Source organism: Naegleria fowleri (genome assembly GCF_008403515.1).
Source record: "Naegleria fowleri strain ATCC 30894 chromosome Unknown tig4, whole genome shotgun sequence".
Lineage (NCBI taxonomy): Eukaryota > Heterolobosea > Eutetramitea > Acrasida > Naegleriidae > Naegleria > Naegleria fowleri.
The window spans coordinates 460,900-486,653 of record NW_025407936.1 but is presented as its reverse complement, the minus strand read 5'-3'; the positions used below and the strand labels follow the sequence as shown (position 1 = coordinate 486,653).

Below are 25,754 nucleotides of genomic sequence, written 5' to 3'. Positions count from 1 at the left end.
GAACGTTCACTTATTTGAGGCCTTTTCAGGAGGTAGAATTTGGCGACTGGAAAGTTCGAGTGTGTGGGATGTTGCGTGGTTAAGGTGCCAAATACAAAAAGTAGTCGCCAAATCAATGTTGGTGAAACTCACATCCTATAGTGGTCATATTGCTTTTCGATTTGCTCACGCAATATTGAGCATGTTTTCACGACGATTAGTTTCCACTGATGTGTAAAAGCTTTTACTCGTCTTCCTTTTATTCAAGGTTACACGTATTCGTAGACTTGAACAAATTGTGTGTTGGACCTACCAAAGCACTCAGGGCTGTACATTTCTTCCATGTGACTTGGAGGAATAACAAATGAACCAATCGTGGTGGCTCTGGCAACATAGGTAAATGAATGACAGCCAACATGAAGCATTCTTGCAAAAGCTTCAACTCTTTCATCACGAATATTTTGATGTTCATGCCATGATCGTGAAAATCCATTGGTGTTTTCATCAACTTTTTGATTAAGGTCAACAATTTGAGTATCGATTTCTGGATTCACAACTTCAAATCCAGCTGGAATCTTGTCAACTAGGGCCACATTATATCTTTTGACAGTATTGGTAATATTAATTTGAACTCTAACTAGCTCTCCAGCCTTAACTTTCCAAACATTGGCAGCCTTGTCAAACGTTACATGTTCCGCTTTAGTGACTCCTTCATAATAACGATACACAGAAAATCCTCTATCCATTGACTTTAAACACAAGTTCTCAGGTGTGTATGAAAGAGCAATTCTGTAATATAATCTACCTGGCCCCGACTTTGTCACAAGTAGCTCTTTCTTACTATCTAATTCTTTTGGATTAATGACTTCGGCATCAATGTCTTTTCTTGGGACGAAAGCCTTAATTGGCAGAGATGTAATTTTCTTTTCTCGACTTCTTACTTTCCAAGATTCTTCACCAATGTAAAGTGTTTCCTCAGATCTTGTTCGATCTACAAGCCAAGAGTGGAGAGTCATATCAGGAACTTGATTTTCAAATATTTTAAAGTAATCTGTTAGAGAAATTAAACAAGTTGCATTCTCCTGAGTATTATGCCATCTTCCGTACCGACTGGCATTTCTTGCTGCCAATAAACTGCGCACCAATTTCTGAATAATATCACTACTTTTTTCTCGGTCAATTTCCATGAGACAGCTAAGGACAAGGCTATCAGTTCTAGTATCTGAGTGGAGCATGACCATGTTTGCAATTTCAGAGTCTTCATAACGTGTAATAAAACGTGCATAAATACCAGAATCAAGAGTGACATTTTCGGTGAAATATTGTATGAATAATTCTAACCATTGATTTGGCGTCTTTTTGCTGGACCTCTTTTCCTCCTCCGATTCCTTCTTACATTTGTGGATAGCCATTGAAAGCCAAGCAGCACATTCAGGTGTGAGTTGATTGGTCAAATCTGCCACGTCTTTGTAGTGTGACAATATGCCTTCGCATAATGAAATTACTGTATCATGTTCATGAGGCTCTGCAAGCAAAGAAAACACATAGTATGCAAAGCTTTTGATAGAATCTTTAACTACTCTTGGCCATAAAAAGCTCAAAAAGAACAAACTATCAATTCTTTGAAGAATAGATTTTGTTTTTCTCAAAGTTGCTTCTGGAATTTGATAACCTTCCTGTTTACATTTTGCAAAGCATAGACCAATATAGCATGTTAAATATGGATCTCCAAAAAGTTTTGCACTCCAATATGAATACGATCCATCATATCCCTGATTATCAAACAAAATCTTCAACTCCTTATTAACAAATTCATCCACTTCTTCTCTCGATCTAATTTTCATGAGATTAAATAATTCTTCTGGTGCATAAAATTGTAAAATAATTTCTTTCATACACACAATTCCTAAAATCTTTGACGCTCGTTGCTCATTGCACTCATATGGATATGAATGCAAGTAAATGAGAGAGTCTACTAGGGACGAGAGAGCAGTTGTGGACGTAGTGAGAGTGAACTCGCCAAAGTTTGCTAGCAATGGTTTGTCAGGAAGAGAAATTGGTTGAAGAATAGTTTCATTCGTTTCACTCATGTCTCCATAAGTAGCAAATGCTTCATTGGTGGAGGGTGTGAATATTCTAAATTCATTCTTTACAGCATCGCTCCAACCAATCATCAAGTCTGCTTGATCTTGATTTTCAGGCTTATCAGCGACAGCATTTAAAACTCTAAGCCCAACCTGAATACATGCTGTTCCGCATTTGAGGACACGAACAGGGAATCTAACTTCAGTTCGCCCAAGAGCAGGAATTGTAAGAGTAACTCCTTTATCTCTTTGAGTTTTATCCTCATTGTTGAATATTCTTAAGTTTGATGTATGGCAAACAACAGCCACAGTCAAAGAGGCTGTAGTTTGATTTTGAAGCACATAAGTGAGATCACACATATCTCCAAAATTAAGAAATCTTGGCAAGGATGGACGAACAGCAATTGGTAATGAGGTTGTAATTTTTGTTTTTCCAATCCCAAATAAATCTTCGCCCATATTTGCTACAGCTGTCACACGGAATCTAGTGAGACTATCCGTGAGTTTAAAATTCAAAACTACACGACCATTCTCGTCGGTATTTGCAAATGTTATAAATGCGGCATCTGGTCTGAAGCTGGACCTGACCGCAAATTGCTCTTTTCTTTCATTCATGTCTTCAGCTTCACCTGCCAAGCAATTTGCACTTGGCTTTGGGGGAGCGCAATCTTTTTTCTCTAAACACTTCTTCTTGCGCTTTCCACCTGAAGGAGCTTCTGCACAACATTTCTTGCATTCTTTGCATGCTTCACTCCTTGTCCTACAGCAAAAGTCACAACAACATTGTAAACAATGGTCACTAAGGCATTCAGCATCCTCTTCATCAATGTCATTTCTTGATGCCTCTTGCATTTCTTCATTAAGATCAAGTTCTCTTTGGTTCTTTCTTGGATACAGCCAGTACCTCACATCTGATCTATTGGAAATGAATGATGTTTGGCAACTGTTTTGAACAACAAAGGTAGAAACAGGATCTTGAATTTCGTGAGATACGATGTCTAATACAGCTTCGTCTACAACTATTAAACACACTTCACAATTTTGTTGATTTCTACCCTCTTTGTCCGTGACAACCACTTCCACGGATGTGTCTTTTCCAGGACTTGTCACAGAATGTTTTGGAATTACAGATACGTCAAGCTCATGATGTTCTTTGGAAACATTCAATTTCAAGAACCCAGAGGCATGTGCTGGCAGTTGTCGCTCTTTGTTGCTTTCGTCAATGTAGTTATCTAGACCGTACAGTTTCACATGAACGTCAATGTTCGGCCTATACTCTTTTTTGATTGGAACCTTGAGTTCAATAAATCCTGTTTCTCCACTAATTTCAAATTCTTCTTTTTGAACCAACCCATTACAGGTTACCCACATAATTCCAGTACAATTGCCTGAAAATGGAGGAGAAACGAAAATGCTTGCAACTTCTCCAGGCTTGTAAGTTTCAGAGTCATACTTATTTGCAACCAACTCGAGAGTGTCCTGATTAAGAGAAGCATATCCTTTTGATTGCAGATGGCTCTTGTGTCCGAACTTACGAATTGAAACTGAACATCTATTGATACCAGATCTGAATAGAGGTGTTACAGAGTCTTTGACTTCACACATAATGGCATATTCTCCGTAGGCAGAATCATTTGTATTATTGCTAAGAGTAAAAGTATGAAGCATTGGCTGAGTTTGAGAGATTATAGTTAACTCAGTAATTGGAGAAATAGTCTCCCAGCTCTTATAACCCTTTGTTTCTGAGCTCAGCTTGACAAGTTTGCATTGTATTGGTACATCCTTCACTGCCTTTCCTTGGATATCAGTGACAATGAAGAAGCAATCGATAGGATCATCAGGTTTTAAAACCACTTTCTTGGTACATCTTACACCCACATAATATTGACATGGATGCACAATTGTCTTGCATTCAGTGCCTTGTGTCTGCCTGTTGATATCTTGAACGTTTGCTTGACACGATATTTGAAGCGGTTGCTTTGCTTTGAATTGAGGATCCCAAAGCTGTAACAATAGATTGCTCTCACCAGTGGTATCCGTCGTATCAGAACAATAAGCAGAAGCATGAGTTACAGATTTCATATTATCTAATATTCTAGAAAGATAGATATTTCTACTGGTTTCTGTCTCTTGGAATGTATAGTGCTCCCATCCGGGTGGATTGTACGTTGTTGGTGCTACTTGGCATGAATAATTCACATTTGCATTTCCAAGTGCTCCACCACTGTAATAATTGGCAGAAACTTTGCAAATTAACTTATCTCCGATATAGTTCGCAACTTTAAACGACGATGGAATGATGGTGCTTGAAACATTGTATTCAGGCGTTCTAAATTCCTCTACTGAGAAGTAGTGGGTGAAAGATTGTCCTGATAATCTAATATCAATGTAGTGACTTCCCAAGTTTACATTGTCAGGAATTTTTAGCTCAATTTCAAAAGATCCATTCGAGTTTGCCTCAATCTTTCCATCTGCATATTTGACCCTTCTTGAATCGTAAAAAGTGTAGGTTCCTGAACAGTTGGTTGGAATGTTAATGGAATAGGTACCATACTTTTCCGAGTTCTTACTGAAATCAAAATTAATGGATCTTGCAAATCCCTTAAAGTGAGCAATTTCATTTGGCTTATAAAGCCCACGATCATTGAAAATATGGGCCAACAGTTTGTTCTGTTGACGATAAATATATCCTGCATTCATATTGGTATAGACAACACAATCATTTTCCGTTGATACGTATATAATAGGATGATATCCCAATCGTTCTGGACCTCCTTTAAAGGTCGCAAAACCTTTCTCATTAGTGGTTTTTTCCGTTCGCTTTTCATCAAATCCATTTTCTGTGGGATGATACTGGTCAGTATATGTGTACACTACTTTTGCGTTTGGTACTGGTTTTCCATCTTGAAAACTGGTAACAAATACAGTAAATTCAGATGAGTTTGGGCTCACATGCATGACATCCACACACAAATTAGAAATTTGCAACCAAATACATTCATACTTGTCTCCAAAGGAAAAAAAGTTATTGTACTTGGGCTTCATTTGAAGGAATAGCTGTCCAGTTTTTTGAGATGGATTTTGTAAATAGGGTTGCAATGAAATTGTAGCAGAAACGGATCTATCTTTGACATAATTGTTTGGTTTAACCTTTTCATTATAAACAATGTTACCAAATGACCTTTGTTTCTTTGTCACCCACTGAAAGTATTCATATGAAGGATATGAGCTAAAGAACGATTTGTGGTACTTTGGATAACAGACCTCTCTCGCCATAAATTCCGGATCTACTTGACTAATAACTGTCAATGTTTCAGAAATGTTAACACAGTCGAAATAAACGAACGGATCAAAGTTTTCGAACAAACTTGGAGGTAAAATGGTGATTCCAGGAAGAGAGTTATTGAATTGTTTTGACTCTCCACTAACTTCAAATGTTGCCACGTAGTCCTTCTCTAACGTTTGGCCATAAATATCAGGAAGACCCTTGTGTATGGTTACAGAGTAGTTCTCTCTTGCCAGAGTATTGCCTGAAATTGTAATTTGATGTATACCAAAACTGATATGACAATTTTCAATAGCAGGGTGAATTGTCACATACTTCTCCTTTTCTTGTATTTGTTCTAGATCAATTGGGTTAGATGTGTTAAACGTAAATGAACATCCTGGAGTAATGTTGTTGTAGAAGGTATACTTTTTGGGGTTGTGGTCGGAAACATACATTTTGTCAAAACCATTAATCGTGCTTCCGAAACTGTGTGTAGAAAGTAAAGGGCCTTCCAAAGACTTCATTCCTTTTGGTATATTCACCGAAAGACTCTGACCGACCTGTCGATCGATAAGTAAATGCAGCCAAACATATCTGGAGGTTGGATTTTTGTTTTTGGTTAAAAGATCATTGTATGTATGAAATACTGAAGGAAACTTCTTTTCAAATTCTATCTCCTTTAAGGTTTGAGCAATTATTGAGGGATCGTTTAAAACTTCAAAGTTGATGGTCTTCGTTCCACACGTGATTTTGACACTTTTTGAAATTTCCTCTCGATCGACACTTTGATCAAATCTCAAATAACAAAAAGGTAGGTATGAAATCGGAAATGAGTTAGAATAAGAGGATGGCACGAATTCCTCAACTCTCATTGTTTGGGTTTTAAAAGTAACCTTATAGTCTTCTTCCAAACTAAGTCCAAGAACAGACTTTGTTTTTGATTTGAGTACAGTATATGTGAACTCTGTAGAACGATCGAATCTAAAATAAGGTTGGAAAAGCAATGACTTGGTACCAATCCATTTCCATTTTCCTTTCCTAAGGTTCTCTGTTATAGGCCTGATTTCAATGAAATCGATTTCCTCAAAGGACTTGGTCTCAGCATCGAATTCTTCAATCATGTCTTGATTAAAAGTGATCGAAAGAAATGGTACTGAGTGGAGTTCACTTGGCTGATTTCCTGTTGGGAGAGCTCTTACAATCTTCAATGTTTGCTCTTGTTGAATTTCCTCACGTTTCTCATTGGCCAACATCTCACCCACCTTGATCATGTTCAAATCGACTTCTTTCGGAGGAAATTGAACCATTGTTTTCACTTCAACGGTACCAGGTTCGGGTGGTCGAAGAGAAGCATCCCGTATCAAGTAATTTTGTTGAAGAGAAGCCTCTTCATCGAAAAATGATTCCTCTTTTCGTTTCAAAAGCTCATCCAACAATTGATTGAGCTTGTCTTCATTCAGTTCTTCAATCCGAATGTTTTTCAACTCTTCCAACAGCTTCTCGGATCTCTTTCGTTCTTCTTCAAGGGACTCGAGAGTTGTATCGGACGTTGATGATGATGTTGCTCCATCATTCTCTCGTATCATACATTGAACAACTTCTTTGCTTTCGGCCTTCCTGGCAAGCAAGTGAAACTCTTTGATGGATTGAAGCGTTGGATCCAAGTCCAGCTCCATCACCTCTGTATTTGGTGCTTGTTGATCCGATGATGAAGACATCTTTGAAAAAGCTTTTTAGAACCAATTATTGGAAGAGGAATAAGGAATGCGAACGAAAGAGAAATTTTTCTTGTTGAAATGAAATTAAAGGAGAGTTCATCCAATATTATCGATATTGATGGAGATCTCAGAGTTCAATTTTTGTACAAAGGAAGATGTTCCTTCTTCCTGATTCTGAGAAGTCTCTCACTTGAAGTGGTGCACAGCTGGAGTCGTCGTTGTCATCCAATGCATTTATACATGACTGTGACCATTGTTTTTACAGTAACTGTTGGTCCTCGGTTTCCTCGTCATCGTCCTCCTCAACATGCGCCTCCTCTTCATAGGGATCATTGTCATCATCGTCATTACATGGTGATGATGGTTGTTCGTATTGTTGAAAATTCACACATTTGGAAAATAATGTGGAATAAAGCTGTTTTTAAAATTTCAAAATGAAAAAATGATCCGAAAAAGACAAGACAAGAATCAGCAAGAAACATATTCTTCATCCGATTCTGATTTGTCGAGTGAACGTGAGAGAATTCCACAAAACTACCACTCTCGTTCTCCAAATTGCGATGAATACTCATCATTGAGTGATGATGATGATGGTGAAAAGGATCACTATTCAACGCCGCCTAGAGACACTCACTCGGAAAGTCCAAAAAGCAAAAAGTTAAAAACATTTCATCATGGGTCTACTACTTCTTGCTCTTCGGATTCCAACACGGTATTTTATGAAGAGGTATATCCATCAAAAAACAGTCATCCTTTTCAATCCAGCCAAGATGAAGATAAAAAGGAAGAGAAGACTCTTGTACCAGACCGAGTGGAAACATCTCCTTTTTATATTGAATGGATAAGTCTTTCTTCCAACAAGAATTCTTATCAATCAAAAATTTCATATTTTGCAAATTTCACACTGAAGAATGAGGTGTGTGAGAACATGTATACAATTGTCGTCGATGGAAGAAGAGCTCATAAGAATGAAAAACAACAACAAATCAAATATGTATTTTATTTCGGTTCATTATTAGTCGTGGTGAATGAAGAATTAGAAATTTTTGCTGCGAAAATGCCTTCGAGTGAAATAGTGATCAAGCCACCTCCTGCAATGTCAAGACCAATGACAAAAGCAGAGATATATCTTTGTAATGATGAGCTTAACTACTCTCAACATTCGAATTTGTCTTGTTTGAATGAAATTGTACAAATACGCAACACTTCCGGTGGTGTGTATGTTGTGACGAAAAGAAAAGTATTTCATGCTTCGGTTCATAGGCAGTGCCCATACAAGATGGATGAAACTACATTCAGGCTGTCATTCACTGCATGTGTGTGTGACATTGATGAGGATGATTATTTCATCAATGCAGAAGCTAGCTCTATTGATCATTTAATTTTCTTAACAAAGAATAATTTTATTTATTCAACAGGTATGTTAATCTATTGCTGGAAATCATATTAGTCATTGCGCTACTAGGCTGGAATAGTCATGGAATGCTTGGGAATGGTACCACTCAAAGCAAATACAATATTGTTTCAAAAGTAAGAAACACACCTCATGAACGAAATGATGCTGTTCGGATGGTCTGTTGTGGGCCCTTAATATCCATGTACGCCACACACACTCATGTTTATGCCGCTGGAGATATTGGGCATTTGCTAAACAACCCTTCACAACAAAACAATACTTCATTAGTTTTTGTACCAATCACTGGTTTACCTTTTGATCCTTCATCAATCACAAGCATCAAACATGGTGCAATGTCTACATGTTTTCTTATCAATGGAAATTTTTATGGATTTATTGGAATTTTGGTAAGAAACAAACGCTCACAATGCCACAACATATTGGTCAATTTTATCCTGCCACAGCGACCATTGTTTATTCCTTGTTGAATGGGAAAATTTTAACTTTTCGTGAAATTAATTTTGAATTTGACAGAAATGAATTGGCTTACCATGAAACTGAATTGGGTACATGTGACCATCGATGTTTCAACAGCTTTGTCCACACCTCTAGAAATGTTATTTTATTTCATGTAGGCACCATTTGTGCCAAGGAAGCATTTACTTTGCTTTATAACATGGCAAAACTTGAGAAATTTACGGATGTTGTTGTTAATTCGAGAGATTAACTTTTTTTCTCATTTACAATACTTTAAGCGTTTATTTGAGACACTTATTAACAATGCTCAAGAGCCATCCTCCTACTGGCATAATGTATCTTGTCAGAAAGTTATCAGAGAGAGCAGTAATAAGAAGCTTCTTTTTGGTTTCCGTGAGTGGTGGATAACGCAAATCCAAATCGAGCCAGTATTTCTTCTTGAGCACAGACTTTTTGTGTGTGAAAGTGTAGAATGACGAGTCTCCGTGATATGCACCCATTCCTGAATATCCCACTCCTCCGAAAGGCAGCAACTCTTCAGCTACTTGCATCACACATTCATTGATGCCTACTGCACCACTTTGCGTAATATGCATAATCTTTTCGACGAGAGCTTGGTTTTTGGTGTAAATGTATAATGCAAGAGGCTTTGATCTCGAGTTAATAAATTTGAGGGCAGCATCAAGATTTGCCAATTTGCTTGGATATTTGTCACTCTTTTTTTCTCCATAAATGATAATTGGCATGATTGGACCAAAAATTTCTTCTTGCATGACGAGATCATTGTCGAGGTCTGGATTAAGCACGAGAGTTGGTTGCACATATTTTGCGTTTTCGTCAACATTACCACCATAAATGACCTTGTCTTTCACTTGATCAATCATTCCCTTGAGACGTTTCGTGTGATTCACCGACACAATTCTGGAGTAATCTGGGCTCTTGGAAGCATCTTCTCCGTACATTTGAGTAATTGCCTTTTCCAAAGCGGGAATGAATTTATCTGCCACTGCACTGTCCAACAAAATATAATCAGGAGCTACACATGTTTGGCCACAGTTAAATGTTTTACCCCATGTAATTCTGTTGGCAGCCACAGTACAATCAATATCCGAGTCAAGGATCAATGGTGACTTGCCTCCCAATTCTAATTTGAATGCAATTGATCGAAAGAAGAACGAATCACACACGAAATCAAACACAAAATTGGAACTTGAATCCAAGTAGAGATCAACTTACCCAATGTGACAGGAGTCAAGTGTTCAGAAGCAGCTCGCATAATAATCTTACCAACACGAATACTGCCTGTGTAGAAGATGTGATCATAGGGTTCCTTCAGCAATTCCGTCGAGACAGATGCATCTCCTTCCACACAACGAACATACTTTTCATCAAAATATTTTGGAACGAGTTTTGCAAACAAGGCACTGCAATTTGGAGACACTTCAGAGGGTTTCAAAATCACCAAATTACCTGCGGCTAAAGCTCCAGCAAATGGAATACCCATCAAACTGATTGGATAATTCCAAGCTCCAATGATCAAAACAACACCTAGAGGTTCCTTGACAATAAATCCTTCCGCAGGAATATTTCCCGTATTGGTGATCGGTACACTCTCAGTGGCCATCAATCGGTTCAAATTATCCAACAAATAATGTGCTGAATGAATTGGCATATTCACTTCAGTTGTCTTCAAGGGTTGAGTTTGAGCCAAATCCTTCTCTTGAGCAAGTTCCCATTCGGAACGATTCTCTTCAAACATGGCGATCATTCTCTTCAATTGATCAACTCTCCACTCTCGTTTCCTACTCACTCCGCTTTGAAAAGTTTCCTTCATCGAGGCCACCATGGTCGTGAAGGCTGTAGGGCTATTCGAACTATTAGGTGATGATGGGTTGAGCATGATGGTTGAATGTTGTTGAAATCAATTAAAAATTATTTTTTTTTTGATATTTCTTTTTTGTCCGTTCCAAATGATTCTCCAAAATTTTCCTTCCACCTCAGGTACCACAATGTGAGTGTCGGAGTGGTTTGCGACCCCGTGTGTGTTGTGAATGTTGTAGGGTTGATGATGATGACTTTTGATATCTTGAGGTTCTTGAGAGCTTTATTAATGTGAGCGTGCGACAAATGAACGTGAAAAAATCGAATGTCAACCAAGCTTGTATTTCGATTTAAAATCAATGAACGAGTTCAGACCTACCTCATTCGTACGTACGTTAAGGTCTTGCAGTTGTCTTGCAATTGGCTTGCTCAATCACATGAGTCAAATTAAATAAGGCACTAAATTCTGTAATTTCTAATTGCTCATTAAATTGGAACCAATTGACCACATGATACTTTACATGACAACCCTTCTTGGTAAATTGTGAAATGGTTTTGGTGAAACCAGCATATAATTCGTTCACTTCAATTTTGCTTGTAATGCTTTCTGTAATGTTCACAAGAGTGTTGAAAAAACTGCCAAAATTTGTCATGATATTCTCCTTTCCTTTGACTTGTGAACTTCCAATGGGAATATTTGCAATGGATTGTTCAGCAAAGAGTGTGGATAAGAATGACACATCTCGATTCACTTGTCCTAATTGAAATAAATGTACTCGTTTCAAAATTTCTTGATCTCTGTTTCGAGATGGTGATTTTCCTTCAAAGCTCTTCACTTTCCCATCAATATTTTCATTAGAAGGATCATAATTAGATCCTATACTTTGTTTGAAATTGAAAAAGTTAGTAGGATCATACTTTTTCTTAGTTTGCAATAACTTGTCATAAAAAGGTCCGTAATAAGCTTCCTTCCATTTGGGAAGAAATGCATCAATATAATTAATATATGCTCCATTGAAGTGAGGGTTCATTTGAGCATAAAATGTTTCAATCCACTCACTGTTCATGGAATACTCTTCCTTCTTGGTGAAGATTGCCTTAATTTCAAATGTGAATTCTGCATCGCGTCGATAGAAGGCACTCGATTCCAAATCAATTTCTCGAATTCTTCCACCAACATGTGAAACAATCAACATGGATGATTTAGAGGGTCTGTTCTTCATGAATTGATAAATCACAGAGGTCAATTGCTTGGTAAATCCTCCCTTACTCACTAATCCAGATTTGACAATTCCCAAACGATTCTTAATATCTGTCGTTCCACTTGAAAATCCATGAATAAATGATATAAAGGTTTGTTCTTTTTGGAAAATGACACTTCCTCCCATCGAAAGAAAAGGTGAATATAATTTGTAACCCTCTGAATAGGCTCCATTATAAACAAACGTCAGACATAGATTATCCTGTCCAGTTTGAGGTACCTGGAAGAACAAGACATAGACTGCCATTTCTTTAGGAACTGTTTGTGTCCACTTGTTGTAATAATCCATCACTTCCAATGCCTGTTCAAAAGTCCAACAAATCTCTGCCGTGAAAATATTCTGAGCTCGATACGTTTGTGTCTTGATGGCCATGACGACACCAAAGTTTCCACCACCTCCTCCTCTCAAGGCCCAAAACAAATCAGGATGACTCTCATTATTCACATGAATGTAATGAGCATCTGCAGTAACCACATCAAATTCAAGCACTTGATCACTACCAAGTCCATAACTTCTCGAAAGCATCGAATAGCCACCACCGAGAGTGAAACCCATGGCTCCCACAAGAGGACACGTTCCAGCAATTGGAATGTATGGATTGAGAAGAGGATAAACATCTTTCCAAACCATTCCAGCTTCAATGAAAGCAATACCTCTCGAAGGATCTAACATGAACGATCGATTGAAATATCTCATATCTAACACAATGTCATGATTCAAACAATATCCTGCTGCACTGTGTCCTCCTCCCTTGACAGAAAAGCTGGCATGATACTTTTGTGAAAATACAATAGTTTCTTGAACGTCTTGAACTGTACGTGGAAGAACCAATAGTTGAGGTCGAATTTGATACGATCCATTATCCACATAAATCGATTCATTGTACAATTTTTGAAGAGAAATATTAGAATCTGACTCATGATTGGTTAGGACGAGTCCAGCAATTCTATTTTGAAGCTCATGATAGGGAAGGTTGATGCGAGGAGGAGCTCTCCTAGAAGAAGAAGCAATTATTGGCAAAGCTTCCGAAGTGAAAGCAGTGATAGAAAGCAAGAGAGCACTCGCCATCAGCACCACCATGCATGAGGAAGAGAGAATGAACATGACCTGACTGAAGGCATGATGAGGAACTTGAGGGGAGGCAACAGTTGACATTTTTTTGAAGTTCTCGAGAAATAGTTTTCTTGACGCTTTAACATGCATGTTTCAAAGTCCTTGTCCTGGGAGTTTGTTGCCTGTTGTTGTTGAATTGCAAACTCCGCCTCTTTTGCATGAACGTTGATTTCTGTAAATTGCAATACGTTGTTTGACTCTCCTCATCACATCGACGAGACTCTCAAAAAATGGAATTTCCTTTGATGGACATTCTTACGATCCAAATACTGTACTCACAGCTTATTAACCCGATCGTGCTGTTAGTGGTTCAATATTTATTTTGGACATATCGACACCTGTATTGTATTCATCCGATTCAAGTTCGCAAAATACAATCATAGGTCAAGTGGAGAAAATCAAAATCCACTCGATTTATCCGTTCAGCAACATGTCACATCAAAAACTTTGGAGTCCACACAGGAAAAATCTAGTCGGCATCCCTCTATTACAATTTAAAGATCAAGTGACGATGTGTCTGAACCATGCAACTCCATTATCTAAATACAAACAGTCCTGTCGTAATGTCGTCAGATAGATGGTGCATCCCAAGAAAACACACTTGATGATTAATGATTCATATTGAAGAATATCAAAATTCCCAAGTTCCTTCCTTCTTGGAAATTGGTCTTGAAGGTGCAGAATCAAGAGGTGATGAACCAAAAGCGTTTGAATCAAACCTTCAAGTAGCCAATTTTCTTTGGACACCACACTATCTTCATAAATCTATTGTATTTAATTTTGAATTTACATTGCATTTTCCTCGTATCTTTTATCGTTCGTTGGCCATCATGGACACAACAAGATGTATTTGTAAATCTTATCCTCTCCATTTTTGATTTTAACTGACTTTTTTAAAATATTTGACAAAAATGTCTTCGAATCCGAGTGTCCTAGTTTAGATCCGAACGTTTTCAAATAGTAAGAATCAAGAACCATGTAGAAAGAATATATTTGTAGGTTGGCGATTTGATACATTTTTGCATACGTCCATTGCTCTTTAAAAACTAGATAATGACCATCATCGTGGTGTGTCTGTGATCACTTGCTCATAAAAAACAACGCAACAACAACTATTCCGCAATCACACAAAGTGTTCTAAAAACTCACTTAGCTCCACTGTTTTTGCGTAACGAATTGCTTCTCAAAGAGATAATTCTCAGAAATCGCCTTTCTGCAGTTCTCTTGAGTTTTTACTACTACTACTACTCTATTGTTCTGTACAGGTAAGTTTCTAAAGTGCAAGTTGGAACGAACCACATGGTGATTTGACACAAAATGAACTTCATGATGGCTCTTGAACGCATTCCACATTTCTCCTCGTTCTTCTTCCTTGTTGACTTGTTCAATCACAATGTTCAACATATTCAAACACACACACACATTATGAATTTCAACTCGTTCATGATCATCGGTCTTTTCATGAATGGATTCAACGACCTGATTCTGAATCTCTCTGGTTGGTTGGTGGGTTGGTTGCATAATATCTTACTAAATTCAATTTGCCCGTGCATCATCTGAAATTTTGCGTGATGTTCTTCGCGACACCTTGAACTCATCATCTCTTCGAAACTCCTTCTATGTGTTCCATGTGAAATCATGATTGTTGTTCTTGTTGTTTGAAAACAACGTGTGTGGTTGTTGTTGTGTGCTGTTGCGGATTACTATAAAACCTCAAACGCCATGTTATCGTCTTGTAACTGCCATTTTTGAATTGCTTCACTTCGAACAACACTTCGTCGTTCCTGTCGCGATGGATGTCTTCCTCTCATGGTCGCATACCTTCTTTCAAAATCTCTCAATTTCTAATTTCCTCTCTCACAACCAAATCATTAACAATCCTGTCCACAAATACCAACATGTCTCTCTTCACTCCAAAACGAAATGGTGACCATGTCAACACCTTACGCACCCAATCTCTCACATTCACTCAAAAAAACAATTACACCCGAAATGTCGTCCGAAAAGAAGCGAAACTTGCCGTTTCCGTCGTCGGAAGAATATTTGCGCTTTGCACTGAACGCGCTTCACTCAGTAAGAAATTACTCTCAATCTCTTTCAATAACAAAGTCATCCATTAACAACATTGGAAAGATTCTTGGTGCAACAGTAATTGGCCGACTTGATGGTTCTCAATAACAACGCAACAAACAATTCAAAACAAACAAGTCCACTCTGTACGAACGGTATGATGAATGTTTTGACAAGTGGCAGTGCTTCAACACCGAACACCCATGCTACCCCGCATGCAAGCCACAACACTCACCATCATCATCATTCTGGAAATTCTTCACCATTCGAACATCAACCCTCTCAACCACAACAACATTTCAATTCTCGGTTCATGCCAAGTCTCATCCACCCAATGCCTCATCCACAACAACAACATTTCACAAACAACAACAACAACCATCACATGGGTTCTATAAACAATTCCTTTGATTTCACACAAAGAAGGCCTTCCATTTCCTCAAACAGCTCAACACCTTCCAACTCTGTCAACAAAAGTTTGACCAATAACAACCATTTGTTTTCCCATCCCTCAGCACCACCACCACCCAACACTCAACAAATGCATCACCATCCCATTAGCAACACCTCCAACAACAACAACAACAACTCGACCAATAAGACAAATTCAATGGTTTTGACAGCAACAACCACTTTATGTAACAATAGTGTTCCACCCTCTTGTTCAAACAACATTGTGTCCTCCTCAACCACTCCTTTGCAACTTTTGAACCATTTGGACCGACAAACTGTGGCTCTCTTACAATTGGTTCTCAATTCATCCTCTTCCTCCAATAACAATAATGATAACAATGGAAATTTGACGAACAACATTAACACCACCACCACCACCAATACTATTACCAACAACAACACTGCAACAACACAACGGTTGAACACTTCTCAAAGTGGTACCACTCCAAATCCTACTACTAGTCGGAGAGAATCACCACCGTCGTCATCTCTTTTGCTGCTCCCACCCAACACCAGCCAGTGTTCTCAAATGACAAATATGGTCTATATGAACAATTCTGGCAGAAATCAACACGACGACCACAGAGAATGTACTTCCTACACGGCCATGCTCATCGACAATGATCACCACCATGAGAATGGAAACCCCAATTCATGCATGGATGAACCTCTGCAACAACAACACAATGATTCTTCTGATCACCACCACCACCACCACCACCACCACCATCAACAAACATCTTGTGCTTTCACAAGTGGACCTCTCTCTTCCACGTCTCTAGCAACAACAACAACAGCTCGTTCCTCATCATCAGTTTCGTCTTCATCGAGTTCCGATTCTTATTCACACCCAACATCAACAACAACAACTCTTCAACATCATCAAAAAGATGAAAACGATGCATCGTACACAATGGAGGAAAAAGCACCATTGAGTCCAATCTCCAATTCGTTTTTCCTCCTCTCAGATGATGCAGTTTTACCACTCATAGCAAATTCGAGCGAAAATGCGAATGGGATAACGAGAGAAACTTGTGCACTGGATGGTGATCAAGTCGTGGACTTGCAAGTTGAAGGTGATCCATTCTCCTCTTCCTTTCATGAAAGAAACGAGACTGTGACGAACAAGATGGCGACGGCTCACATGACACCAAATATTAAACACCCGCACCAAGAAAAACAAGAATACGAGGAAGAATCTTGCTCCCATAATAAGCAAGTAACAGAGACAAAAACTTCAAGTCGTCGACAATTATCGAAAAGAAAAACTCCAAGCAGTACGACAGTAGAGAAAAAACAAACACGAAGAAGCAACATGAACGTGACGAACTCTTCATCGTCCTCGTCCTCATCCTCATCCTTCTCTGCCAATGCAACCCATTCAGAGGAATCTTCTCACCAACATGTTCAACATCATTCGAATGAAGAACAACCAACAACAACTGACCATACAACTCCAAAAAAGAAGAGAACCATTCGTGATCGTTTGATATGGGGTGAAGATTTACATGCAAAATTCGTCCGAGTGGTTCATGAATTGGGTGTGAATGAGGCTCGACCCAAGGAAATTAAAAAGTTGATGAATGACGATCGAGTGAATACCACACACATCAAATCACATTTACAAAAGTATCGAACCCATCTGAAGAAGAAACAACAACAACAACTCGAACATCAACTTGGCGAAAATTTAGGTACGGGTGGTCTCGAAACAAGTGCCAGTGGCCACTCATCATCCGCATTGAATGAAGTCTCAAAGAGAAGTCATGGAAGCATCTCGTCCTCTTCCTCTTTGAAAAGAAAAAAGCTCAAAACAGAATCTTCTTCCTCATCATCGTTGTCGTCTGGGATTCAAGTCGCGAGTAGTGCTGGTGCTGGTGCTGGTGGTAGTGGCAGTAGCATTGAAGAACATGTCATAATGCAGCAGCATTCAGAGACATTGAATCACACATCGTCCAAGAAAAGGTCACCTCTTGCACACAGCGCTTCTCAAGATAGTTTTTCAAAGAATGCAAAAGAGAATCACATGTTGAGAGTGTCGTCATCGTCATCCATGAATAGTGGTAGCCATTCCATGAATGTTACATGTACGAGTGGAATGACCCCTCCATTATCTTCAAACAACAACAACACGAGCAATAACAATCACTCATCTCTTCTTTCAGCAGATCCATCTTCAAGTCTATTACATGCATTGACTCAACAACAACAACAACCACAAACGAACAATGACTTGGCATCTCTCACGATGGAACAGTTACTCAATGTTTATCATTCAAGTTTTCAACAACAACCTGAGCTTGACACGACACAAACCAATGCCTCCTTTGTTAATACTCACCAGCCTGCAACAGGTTCGACATCTCCTACCTCTCACATGGCACTTTTAAATTTACCAAATCCTTTTCAAACGAACGTGTCACTCTCTCCGACGGCAGCAACAACATCGACCACCGCCATGCATTCTACACAACAACAACAACCCTACATGAATCGAGGTAATACCAATAGAGGAACGATGAATGGAACGACCTCTGTAAACGCCATGAACAATGCATCTCAACCTAACATGATGCTTTTGGTGAATCAAATGACACTTCAACAACCACAGATGAGTTCAATGACACAACCATTTGGGGCGACAGGCAGTTTGAATTTAATGCAAGGATCAAATTTTAATCACAAATACCAAATGCCAACTAATAATCATACAGTGGTTCCAAATGCAACAACAACAACAACAACACCTTCTACCACTACTGCAAGCAACAACACTACGACGAGTACAACAAACTTTATGGACATGACTTCATCTGTCTCAACAACCAACGGATACCACATGGGTTTAACTTCACTACCAGACTATATGGCCATGCTAAGAAATATCTGCAAATCTGACGATGATATTGCTGAACTTTTCCAAAACATTCAACTTCAACTTCAAGAGCAAAAAGATTTAAATTTTGTGATTGAGGGTTTCAGACTGGGATTTTTATGTGGTTTACGCACTCTAGATAAAAACAAACAAACAACACAAATGTAAAAAACAATACATTCATTAAATTATGATCAAGCTCATTTCAAAAGTATATAAACAATAATTATTTTGTTTTTTTACCTCCACGTTGGTTGAAGCCACTATTTTGGGAAGGATTGTTGCTTCGTTTTTGACCACCTCCTCTTCCTCCTCTCTTAGATGAGCTGCCTCCTCTGTTACCATTGTTGTTTCGACTCTTACGTGTGGAATCATTATTTTCCAACTTGTACAATGTTAAATGCATTTCCATATCACCAAAGGTCTCATCGAGTAAAGTTCTAACACGAGGCCAGACAAGCTTATCCAGACCACATCCAATTAAGGGCATACTAATTCGTTTCACATTGTGTTCGATAGCGTGTTGTTTCATACATTTTAAGCTTGATAGGAGAGTGTCATAGGTTGGCTTTAAAAAGTATTTTGGTTTAGTGACCAAATAATAAATGTATCTATTTTCTTCTGGAATATGCAAAACAGCCAAACCACCAGTCTTGGCGTTCTGTTTTCTCAATTCATCAACTCTTTCATATTTATTCTTGAATATCAGCGCAATACCTTTACTCATAGCTAAATCCTCGCTCACGCAGTGGCATATGGAGTCTGTATTTTCATCGGAGAACAAGTCACCCACTTTTTCAGAGAAACCATAAGTATTTGATGAGTTAGAATGCTGATTATCGGAACTTGTTGATCCCATAGTGTTGTTGTTATTCTTGATATTCAATTCTGTGATTATGGTTGATGAACTTGCTGCTGTGGTGGCTCCTTCGCCAGTGCGGATCAAATCAGCAATCGTTGTGGTTGCATCATCATCGTAAGGCTCTTCTTTCATTTTTTTCTTGTTGATTCTGGAATTGAATTTGATTCGTGAAAAACTTTGAAGTTGTTTCAATCAAGGCAATTATTAATTTAGGTCAGTGACAAACTGTCTTCCTTTCGCTTGTTAACGTATCCTAATCAAACTATTTCAAATATAAGTACAGCTTCAACAAAACCTCAATTCAAATAATTCAAACTCTTTTGATAAAAAAAATGAGCGAATCAGAATTATTCCTCACCAAGAGAAGTCGATCATCATTCGAAAGTGATGAGGAAAGTGATGACAACAACGAAAGTGGCTATTCCTCAGACACAGAACCAGAAATGGACGAGAATGATGAAACAAAGCAGCTAGAAGAGGAGTTTTCTAATTTAGTGGTTGTTTCTCAAAGTGAGTTGGACACTATGGAACAACGACTTTCTTCAAATCCGATGGCTTATTATCGTGAATGGCTTGATTTGATCAAGCAATATAGATTCCGATACTATGCAAGTTCTAAGAACATTTCTAATAAGAATACGACAGATCTTCCTCCAGCATATTCATCACTCACCAATGAAAAAACTTATATAAATGTTTCAGCATTTGAAAAATTGAGACAAATTCGTTGGAACATGTCAGATCAGGTTCCTTTGGGGGAAAAGAGGTGGATTGAATGGCTTAAAGAAGAAGAAGAATATTTGGAGGAGTTGTGTTTTTCTGTTAATACAAAGATGATCATCGGCTCCGATAATTCTTCGAACGCAAATATTGATAACACCAGAAACACCATTTTATTAATTTATGAGAGATGTTTGTTGTGGGAGAATCCTTTATGTAAGTTACATTCTTTTGAATTTTACAAATTTAATTATTAATTTTATCACAAATAGACAAAAATATTGCCGAACAATACTGTAATTTTATTTTGAAATATTATGAAGAGGATTCAAGGAATGAGCAATTTATCGAAGATTCATTTAATTTTGTTTTTGAATTAATTGGATTTAAACCTTCCATTTGCGATTTATTCTTGGAGTACTTACAGAGAAAAGAAGCCGATAAGACGTCTGAAAAGCAAATTTGGAGCCAAAAAATTCGTAACATGTACAGAAAGCAGCTCGAAATTCCGTCTCAGAACGTGTTTAAGGTTTGGAACAGCTATATTTCTTGGGATAAAAACACTAGCGATGTGGCGACTGCTGAACGCAACATCCAAGAAATGAATGTCATCAAAGTAAGATGTATGAAGGAACTTGAGGAAAGGCTCGGCCTTGAAGCAGATCTTTCCCAATCCGATGAAAACAATAAGGAAACAAACTATCTTAAATATGTGCAATTTGAAGAGGCGAAGTACCAAGAATGTAAAAACTATTTGAAAACCTTTAATAACGATCAATCTCCGACTATTGATATGAGCTTTCACGAATTGACTACTGTATTGCAAATTCAAAAAGCTAGAATTGTGGAATTACTCAAAACAGGTTCATTCGAATGTTGGAAGAGCGAACAAATGTGGCAGAAATATTTCTCTTTCTTAGTGTCTGAACGATCATATGGCACATCCTCTCAAACAAGCCATTCCATGATTATCAAGAAATTAATATCAGCCTATACTCAATTAAGACAGCTGAAGTATTTATCAATATCTCCATTTGAAACATATATTTCGAATTTTATTGAGGTCGCACCCAACGATCAGATAAATACTATGGTGCAAGCTTGTGTAACCTCTTTCGTGGCCACCAAGAATAATCCTTGGAGCTCCACATTATGGAACAATGTGTTGATTGGCCTTTCCTATTTATTCGAAGCCTTAGATCTCCATCCAAATACTATCACACAGTTAACATCGAAGTTTTCAGAGCTGATGCAAAATGTAATGTATCACAGAGTTCTTGGGGGTTTAAATTGCTATGCCAATGACTTGGTTTACAAAGATTTTTATCAAGTCTTCTCCTTCTATTGTACAGTACTAGCCAGGTTAAACAGATTCCTGTTCACACAAAGTGTGATTTATGCTAATGGCGGAATTACTGTGCAAGACTTGCCCAAGTGTCAACAAGAGGTGTTTACGGCAGCTGAGCAAGGATTCGAAAATCTCATTGGATACATGAAACAATATTTTGTTAAGGATGATGCAAAGACCTATCTGTTGGAATTACAGTATACTGAATTCATGCTGGAAAATGAACAGCCATTACGTGCCAAAGAATTATTTGAATTATATATACTAGAGACTAGTGACAATAAGAAAGATATCAAAGTCTGGTATGAGTACATACGATTACTTGAGCGTTTAAATTGGTTTGCGATCGATAGAGAGAAAGCACTTGCTACAAAAATTTCGAGTATCAGAAATGCATATTTGGAAGGTGTCAAATTCATAGAATCAATATCTAATCGAAAAGCATTCATCAAATCATGGATTCTATTTGAAAAATGTAATTGTGATTCATTAGATACAGTTTTCATGGCAGAAAAAAAATTTGAGAATCTTAACATGGAAGAGGCCCAAACCAAAAAAGAGAAGAAGGAAGCGAAACGAAAGGAAAAGGCTGAATCCAATAAAAAGGAGAAGGCACAACAAGAAAAGCAAGAGCCAAACACAGGAGAATCGCAAAAAGAAGCAACCAAAGAAAAAGCAGAGAAACCAAAGAAATCAAAGAAAGAGAAGGAAAAAGAGGAACCAAAAACTAAAAAAGTTAAACTGGAAGAAAACATCAATGAATCGGGAACTGCATCCTCATTAGCAAAATCTGAAGAAGCAACTAAGGAAAGCAAGACACACAAAAGCCACAATGTAGTACTTTGGAATTTACCCTACAAGATGAAAGAAGACGACCTGCGTACACTTTTCCAAAATGAATCGTTTGAGACCAAACGTGTTACTCTGGTGAAAAAACAAAATGGATCCTCGAAGGGAATGGCTTTCGTTGAAATGCCCGATGATGTTTCACTACAAAATGCCATTCAAAAGTTTAATGGATACAAGGTTGACGAAGAAGGGCATGCACTTCATGCCTCAGAAGCAGATCCAAATAAGATGAAAAGAATTTTGCACAACCAGAAACAGCTTGAAAAGCACAAAGGAGAACGGACTCAACCAAAATTCAAGCCAAGCGCAGAAAGGCAAACATCCTTCTTTGCTGCCTCCTCACAACCCCAACCTGTTTCAAGCGCACCAACGAAAAAACCTGTGTTCAAACCTAGAAATGTCAAGTCAGCGTCACATACTTCAAAACCAACAAGTTCTTCCACTCAACAACCCACAACTGCTTTAGCATCTGGTGCCTCATCAAGCAATGCTGTTGTTCCAAAAGTTGGTGGATTAAGCAACGAAGATTTTAAGCGTTTCTTGCGCCCAAGTGAAACCCAAAAATGATCGAGCCAAAATTTGCTCCGCTCAGAAATAAACCATCCGTGCGATGTCGCAATTATTGCATGGTTCACCAATTCACAAGCAACGATCAACTCCTTATTTCTGAATTCACACACGAACCACCATCAATATTTCTTCAATTAATTAACAAAAAAAATGAAAGCAACTGTCATTCACGCCACTGGTGATGCCTCTGCTCTGAAATTTGAAAATAATTTCCCAAAACCTGCGTTCAACAAAGACTCCGATCAAATATTGATCCGAGTCGTGTATGCTGGAGTAAATTTCATTGACACCTATTTCAGAAGTGGATTATATCCAGTTTCATCGTTCCCTAAAGTTCTTGGCCAAGATGGCAGTGGTTACATTGAAGAAATTGGTGATCAAGTGCCAAGCAGCTGTGGACTCAAAGTCGGAGATCGTGTTGCTTTTACGTCAGGATCTGGTTCTTATGCTGAATATGTTCTCTCGGGCTATGTGAATGTTGTAAAGGTTCCTGACGAGGTGTCTCTCCAAGATGCAGCTACTTGCATGGTGCAAGGGATCACTGCTTATTATTTGGCATTTGATATTCCAAGTGTAAGAAGTGATGTGGTTTTGGTTCATGCAGCAGCAGGTTTGTTATTATTTACTATTTGCATAATAATATATGAACATTATTGCCTTACCATTGATGTTTTCTATGAATGGAAATTTACATGTTTTCTTATGATGATTCAGGTGGTACTGGTCGAGTCCTCGTTCAAATCTTGTCAAAAGTAAAAAAAGTGAAAACAATCATTGGAACAGTTGGATCTGATGAGAAAATCTCGCGGGCAAAAGAGTTAGGATGCACTCACGTGATTCAATACAAAAGAGAAGACGTGGTTCAAAAAGTGAAAGAAATCACCAACAATGCAGGTGTCGATGTTGTTTATGATGGCGTTGGTAAAGATACCTATTCAAGCTCATTGAACTCATTGGGAGTAAGAGGATTGTTTATTAGCTTTGGAAATTCCTCTGGACCAGTTCCTCCAATTTTACCATTAGATTTGAGTGCTAAGGGTTCTCTCACCTTTACAAGACCTCGAATGTTTGACTTTGTGAGAACGTATGACGAAATGAGAGAAAAATCAGGAAAGGTCTTCTCGTGGGTTTCACAACATCTCATTTCCATGAAGATTCACAAAGTTTTCAAGCTTGAAGAGGCCGCAGAGGCACATCGAGAAATTGAGGATCGTAAAACCTTGGGTAAGATTTTGTTGCAAGTATCCCAAGTCAGGAAAAAGGAACATTTGAAAAATTCTCTCAGCTATAAATAAAATCAATTAAAAAAAATTTGAACACTCATTTGACAAGACCATAAATAGGGATCAGAACGTGATTGAAATAATCATCAACAAATGACAGAATTATTCGGAGATAATTGTTTATTATTTTCTGCACCCTCTCATGTTGGTGGATCTGTGGACAACACAATCATACCATCGGTGGTTGCCTACTGTGAGAAGGGTTTTTGTTCCAACAACACTGCCACAACAACAACAACTAACAACCTCCCGAGAGGTTCTCTCTATTCCATCTATGTAAACGATAAGATTCATGTCATTCTTGATACTGAATTTACCATGCAAGCCAAACCTATCTTGATTGAATTGAGAAGTTTTCTATTTGAAGATGAAGACAATGATGAAAGTTTTGAAGAAGAGTCTATTCTCGTGTCTGATTTTTCATTCCCAACTACAAGTGTTGTGATACATATTCGGAGAGATAACTCTTCACGAAGAAAGAATAGAAAAAACAAGGCTAAATCCATCAAAGGAGAACTCACTCCTCAAGATATTGAAAAGAAGAAAAAGATGAGACGGAGCTTAACTCAAGAAGCCACTAAAAAGGTTTCATTCCTACGGGTTGTGCGCCAAGAGGATGGTGCTGTATTGGCTGTCTCTCAAAATATGTGGTGCCGAAGTAAAACGAGAGATGAAATGGAAAAGAAGAAGGAGAGAAGACAGCAAACAACAACTAAAACTAGGACCAAAAATCCAAGCACTAAGAGAAAGGAAAATCCACAAGTTGAGCTTGTGCCTGTGGAGCTAGATCAAGACATGTTACGAACACATCTCTGTAAACGATCCAAGTCCAATGAGGAGAACAACAACGCTAGTGCTGCCTCTAATGTTCACTCTGTTGTCACTTCTAACAACAACACTGTAAATATTAATGAGGAAGAAATTCCAATGGAAATGCTTCAAATGTACAATCCTCAAGAGTGGATGACGTACACGAATGGAATAGCTGATAGCTTACATTTCTTGACACAGCAATTGTGTATGGCTACCACAAAGAGCTATCAACCAATATTAATGGTTGTACCAGTTGTAAATAATCACCTACCAGAAGAAGAGAATGACTTTGATCCATCCATGTTTCAATCGGCTCCAACTGCATTCTTCAATTCGCCTCTCTTTGCCAACAATAATAACACGCCAAACGGAGGAGCTGTTAATTTGGATGAAATTGACTGGAGTCAATTTATGGAAACACCAACCTCACCTCAACAAGCGCGACAAGATGTCGTCACTCCAAGCAATGGAGATAATGCAATGACGCCTTCCAAAGCAATTTCATTGGATGATTTCTCTCAAAATGACTTAGATTTTTTGCTTAATGGCAACTTTTCCACCCTTAATGTATGTGAACAGGTTGAATTATCAACTTGTTGGCCAACAATACTTTGAGGAAGTTGTGATGAAGTATATGAATGAGAACATGTCAAGTTGGAAGTATCCAAGTAAATTCATCGAAGACCTCAATCCAAGAAAGTTTATTCCACCAATCATCAAAAAATAAATTATTCATGTATATTTGTTCTAACGCTTCTTTAGTAAGGGAGTTGTTTGATTTCAAAACCGTATC

At 38.1% G+C, this 25,754-nt stretch overlaps 9 protein-coding genes across 9 annotated transcripts; 5 read left to right on the top strand and 4 right to left on the bottom strand.

The window, feature by feature from the left end:
• Window positions 1–248: 248 nt before the first annotated feature.
• FDP41_007782 (uncharacterized protein) lies at window positions 249–7,049 on the bottom strand (the record flags this gene model as incomplete). The annotated part of the gene is made up of 1 exon (XM_044711564.1): window positions 249–7,049. One exon carries the CDS (start codon window positions 7,047–7,049, stop codon window positions 249–251), a length of 6,801 nt encoding a protein of 2,266 aa, XP_044568580.1.
• A 442-nt stretch (window positions 7,050–7,491) lies between these two features.
• FDP41_007781 (uncharacterized protein) lies at window positions 7,492–9,172 on the top strand (the record flags this gene model as incomplete). The annotated part of the gene is made up of 3 exons (XM_044711563.1): window positions 7,492–8,467; window positions 8,515–8,621; window positions 8,858–9,172. The coding sequence occupies 3 exons, from the start codon at window positions 7,492–7,494 to the stop codon at window positions 9,170–9,172; spliced, it is 1,398 nt and encodes a 465-aa protein (XP_044568579.1).
• A 31-nt stretch (window positions 9,173–9,203) lies between these two features.
• Window positions 9,204–10,822, bottom strand: FDP41_007780 (uncharacterized protein; the record flags this gene model as incomplete). The annotated part of the gene is made up of 2 exons (XM_044711562.1): window positions 9,204–10,066; window positions 10,159–10,822. The coding sequence occupies 2 exons, from the start codon at window positions 10,820–10,822 to the stop codon at window positions 9,204–9,206; spliced, it is 1,527 nt and encodes a 508-aa protein (XP_044568578.1).
• Window positions 10,823–11,138: 316 nt separating this feature from the next.
• On the bottom strand, window positions 11,139–13,160 carry FDP41_007779 (uncharacterized protein; the record flags this gene model as incomplete). The annotated part of the gene is made up of 1 exon (XM_044711560.1): window positions 11,139–13,160. The coding sequence occupies one exon, from the start codon at window positions 13,158–13,160 to the stop codon at window positions 11,139–11,141; it is 2,022 nt and encodes a 673-aa protein (XP_044568577.1).
• A 2,122-nt stretch (window positions 13,161–15,282) lies between these two features.
• On the top strand, window positions 15,283–18,684 carry FDP41_007778 (uncharacterized protein; the record flags this gene model as incomplete). The annotated part of the gene is made up of 1 exon (XM_044711559.1): window positions 15,283–18,684. One exon carries the CDS (start codon window positions 15,283–15,285, stop codon window positions 18,682–18,684), a length of 3,402 nt encoding a protein of 1,133 aa, XP_044568576.1.
• Window positions 18,685–18,742: 58 nt separating this feature from the next.
• Window positions 18,743–19,510, bottom strand: FDP41_007777 (uncharacterized protein; the record flags this gene model as incomplete). Its single annotated transcript, XM_044711558.1, has 1 exon — window positions 18,743–19,510. The coding sequence occupies one exon, from the start codon at window positions 19,508–19,510 to the stop codon at window positions 18,743–18,745; it is 768 nt and encodes a 255-aa protein (XP_044568575.1).
• Window positions 19,511–19,710: 200 nt separating this feature from the next.
• On the top strand, window positions 19,711–22,862 carry FDP41_007776 (uncharacterized protein; the record flags this gene model as incomplete). The annotated part of the gene is made up of 2 exons (XM_044711557.1): window positions 19,711–20,314; window positions 20,371–22,862. The coding sequence occupies 2 exons, from the start codon at window positions 19,711–19,713 to the stop codon at window positions 22,860–22,862; spliced, it is 3,096 nt and encodes a 1,031-aa protein (XP_044568574.1).
• Window positions 22,863–23,015: 153 nt separating this feature from the next.
• On the top strand, window positions 23,016–24,160 carry FDP41_007775 (uncharacterized protein; the record flags this gene model as incomplete). Its single annotated transcript, XM_044711556.1, has 2 exons — window positions 23,016–23,475; window positions 23,580–24,160. The coding sequence occupies 2 exons, from the start codon at window positions 23,016–23,018 to the stop codon at window positions 24,158–24,160; spliced, it is 1,041 nt and encodes a 346-aa protein (XP_044568573.1).
• An 81-nt stretch (window positions 24,161–24,241) lies between these two features.
• FDP41_007774 (uncharacterized protein) lies at window positions 24,242–25,576 on the top strand (the record flags this gene model as incomplete). Its single annotated transcript, XM_044711555.1, has 1 exon — window positions 24,242–25,576. One exon carries the CDS (start codon window positions 24,242–24,244, stop codon window positions 25,574–25,576), a length of 1,335 nt encoding a protein of 444 aa, XP_044568572.1.
• Between the last annotated feature and the right edge of the window lie 178 nt (window positions 25,577–25,754).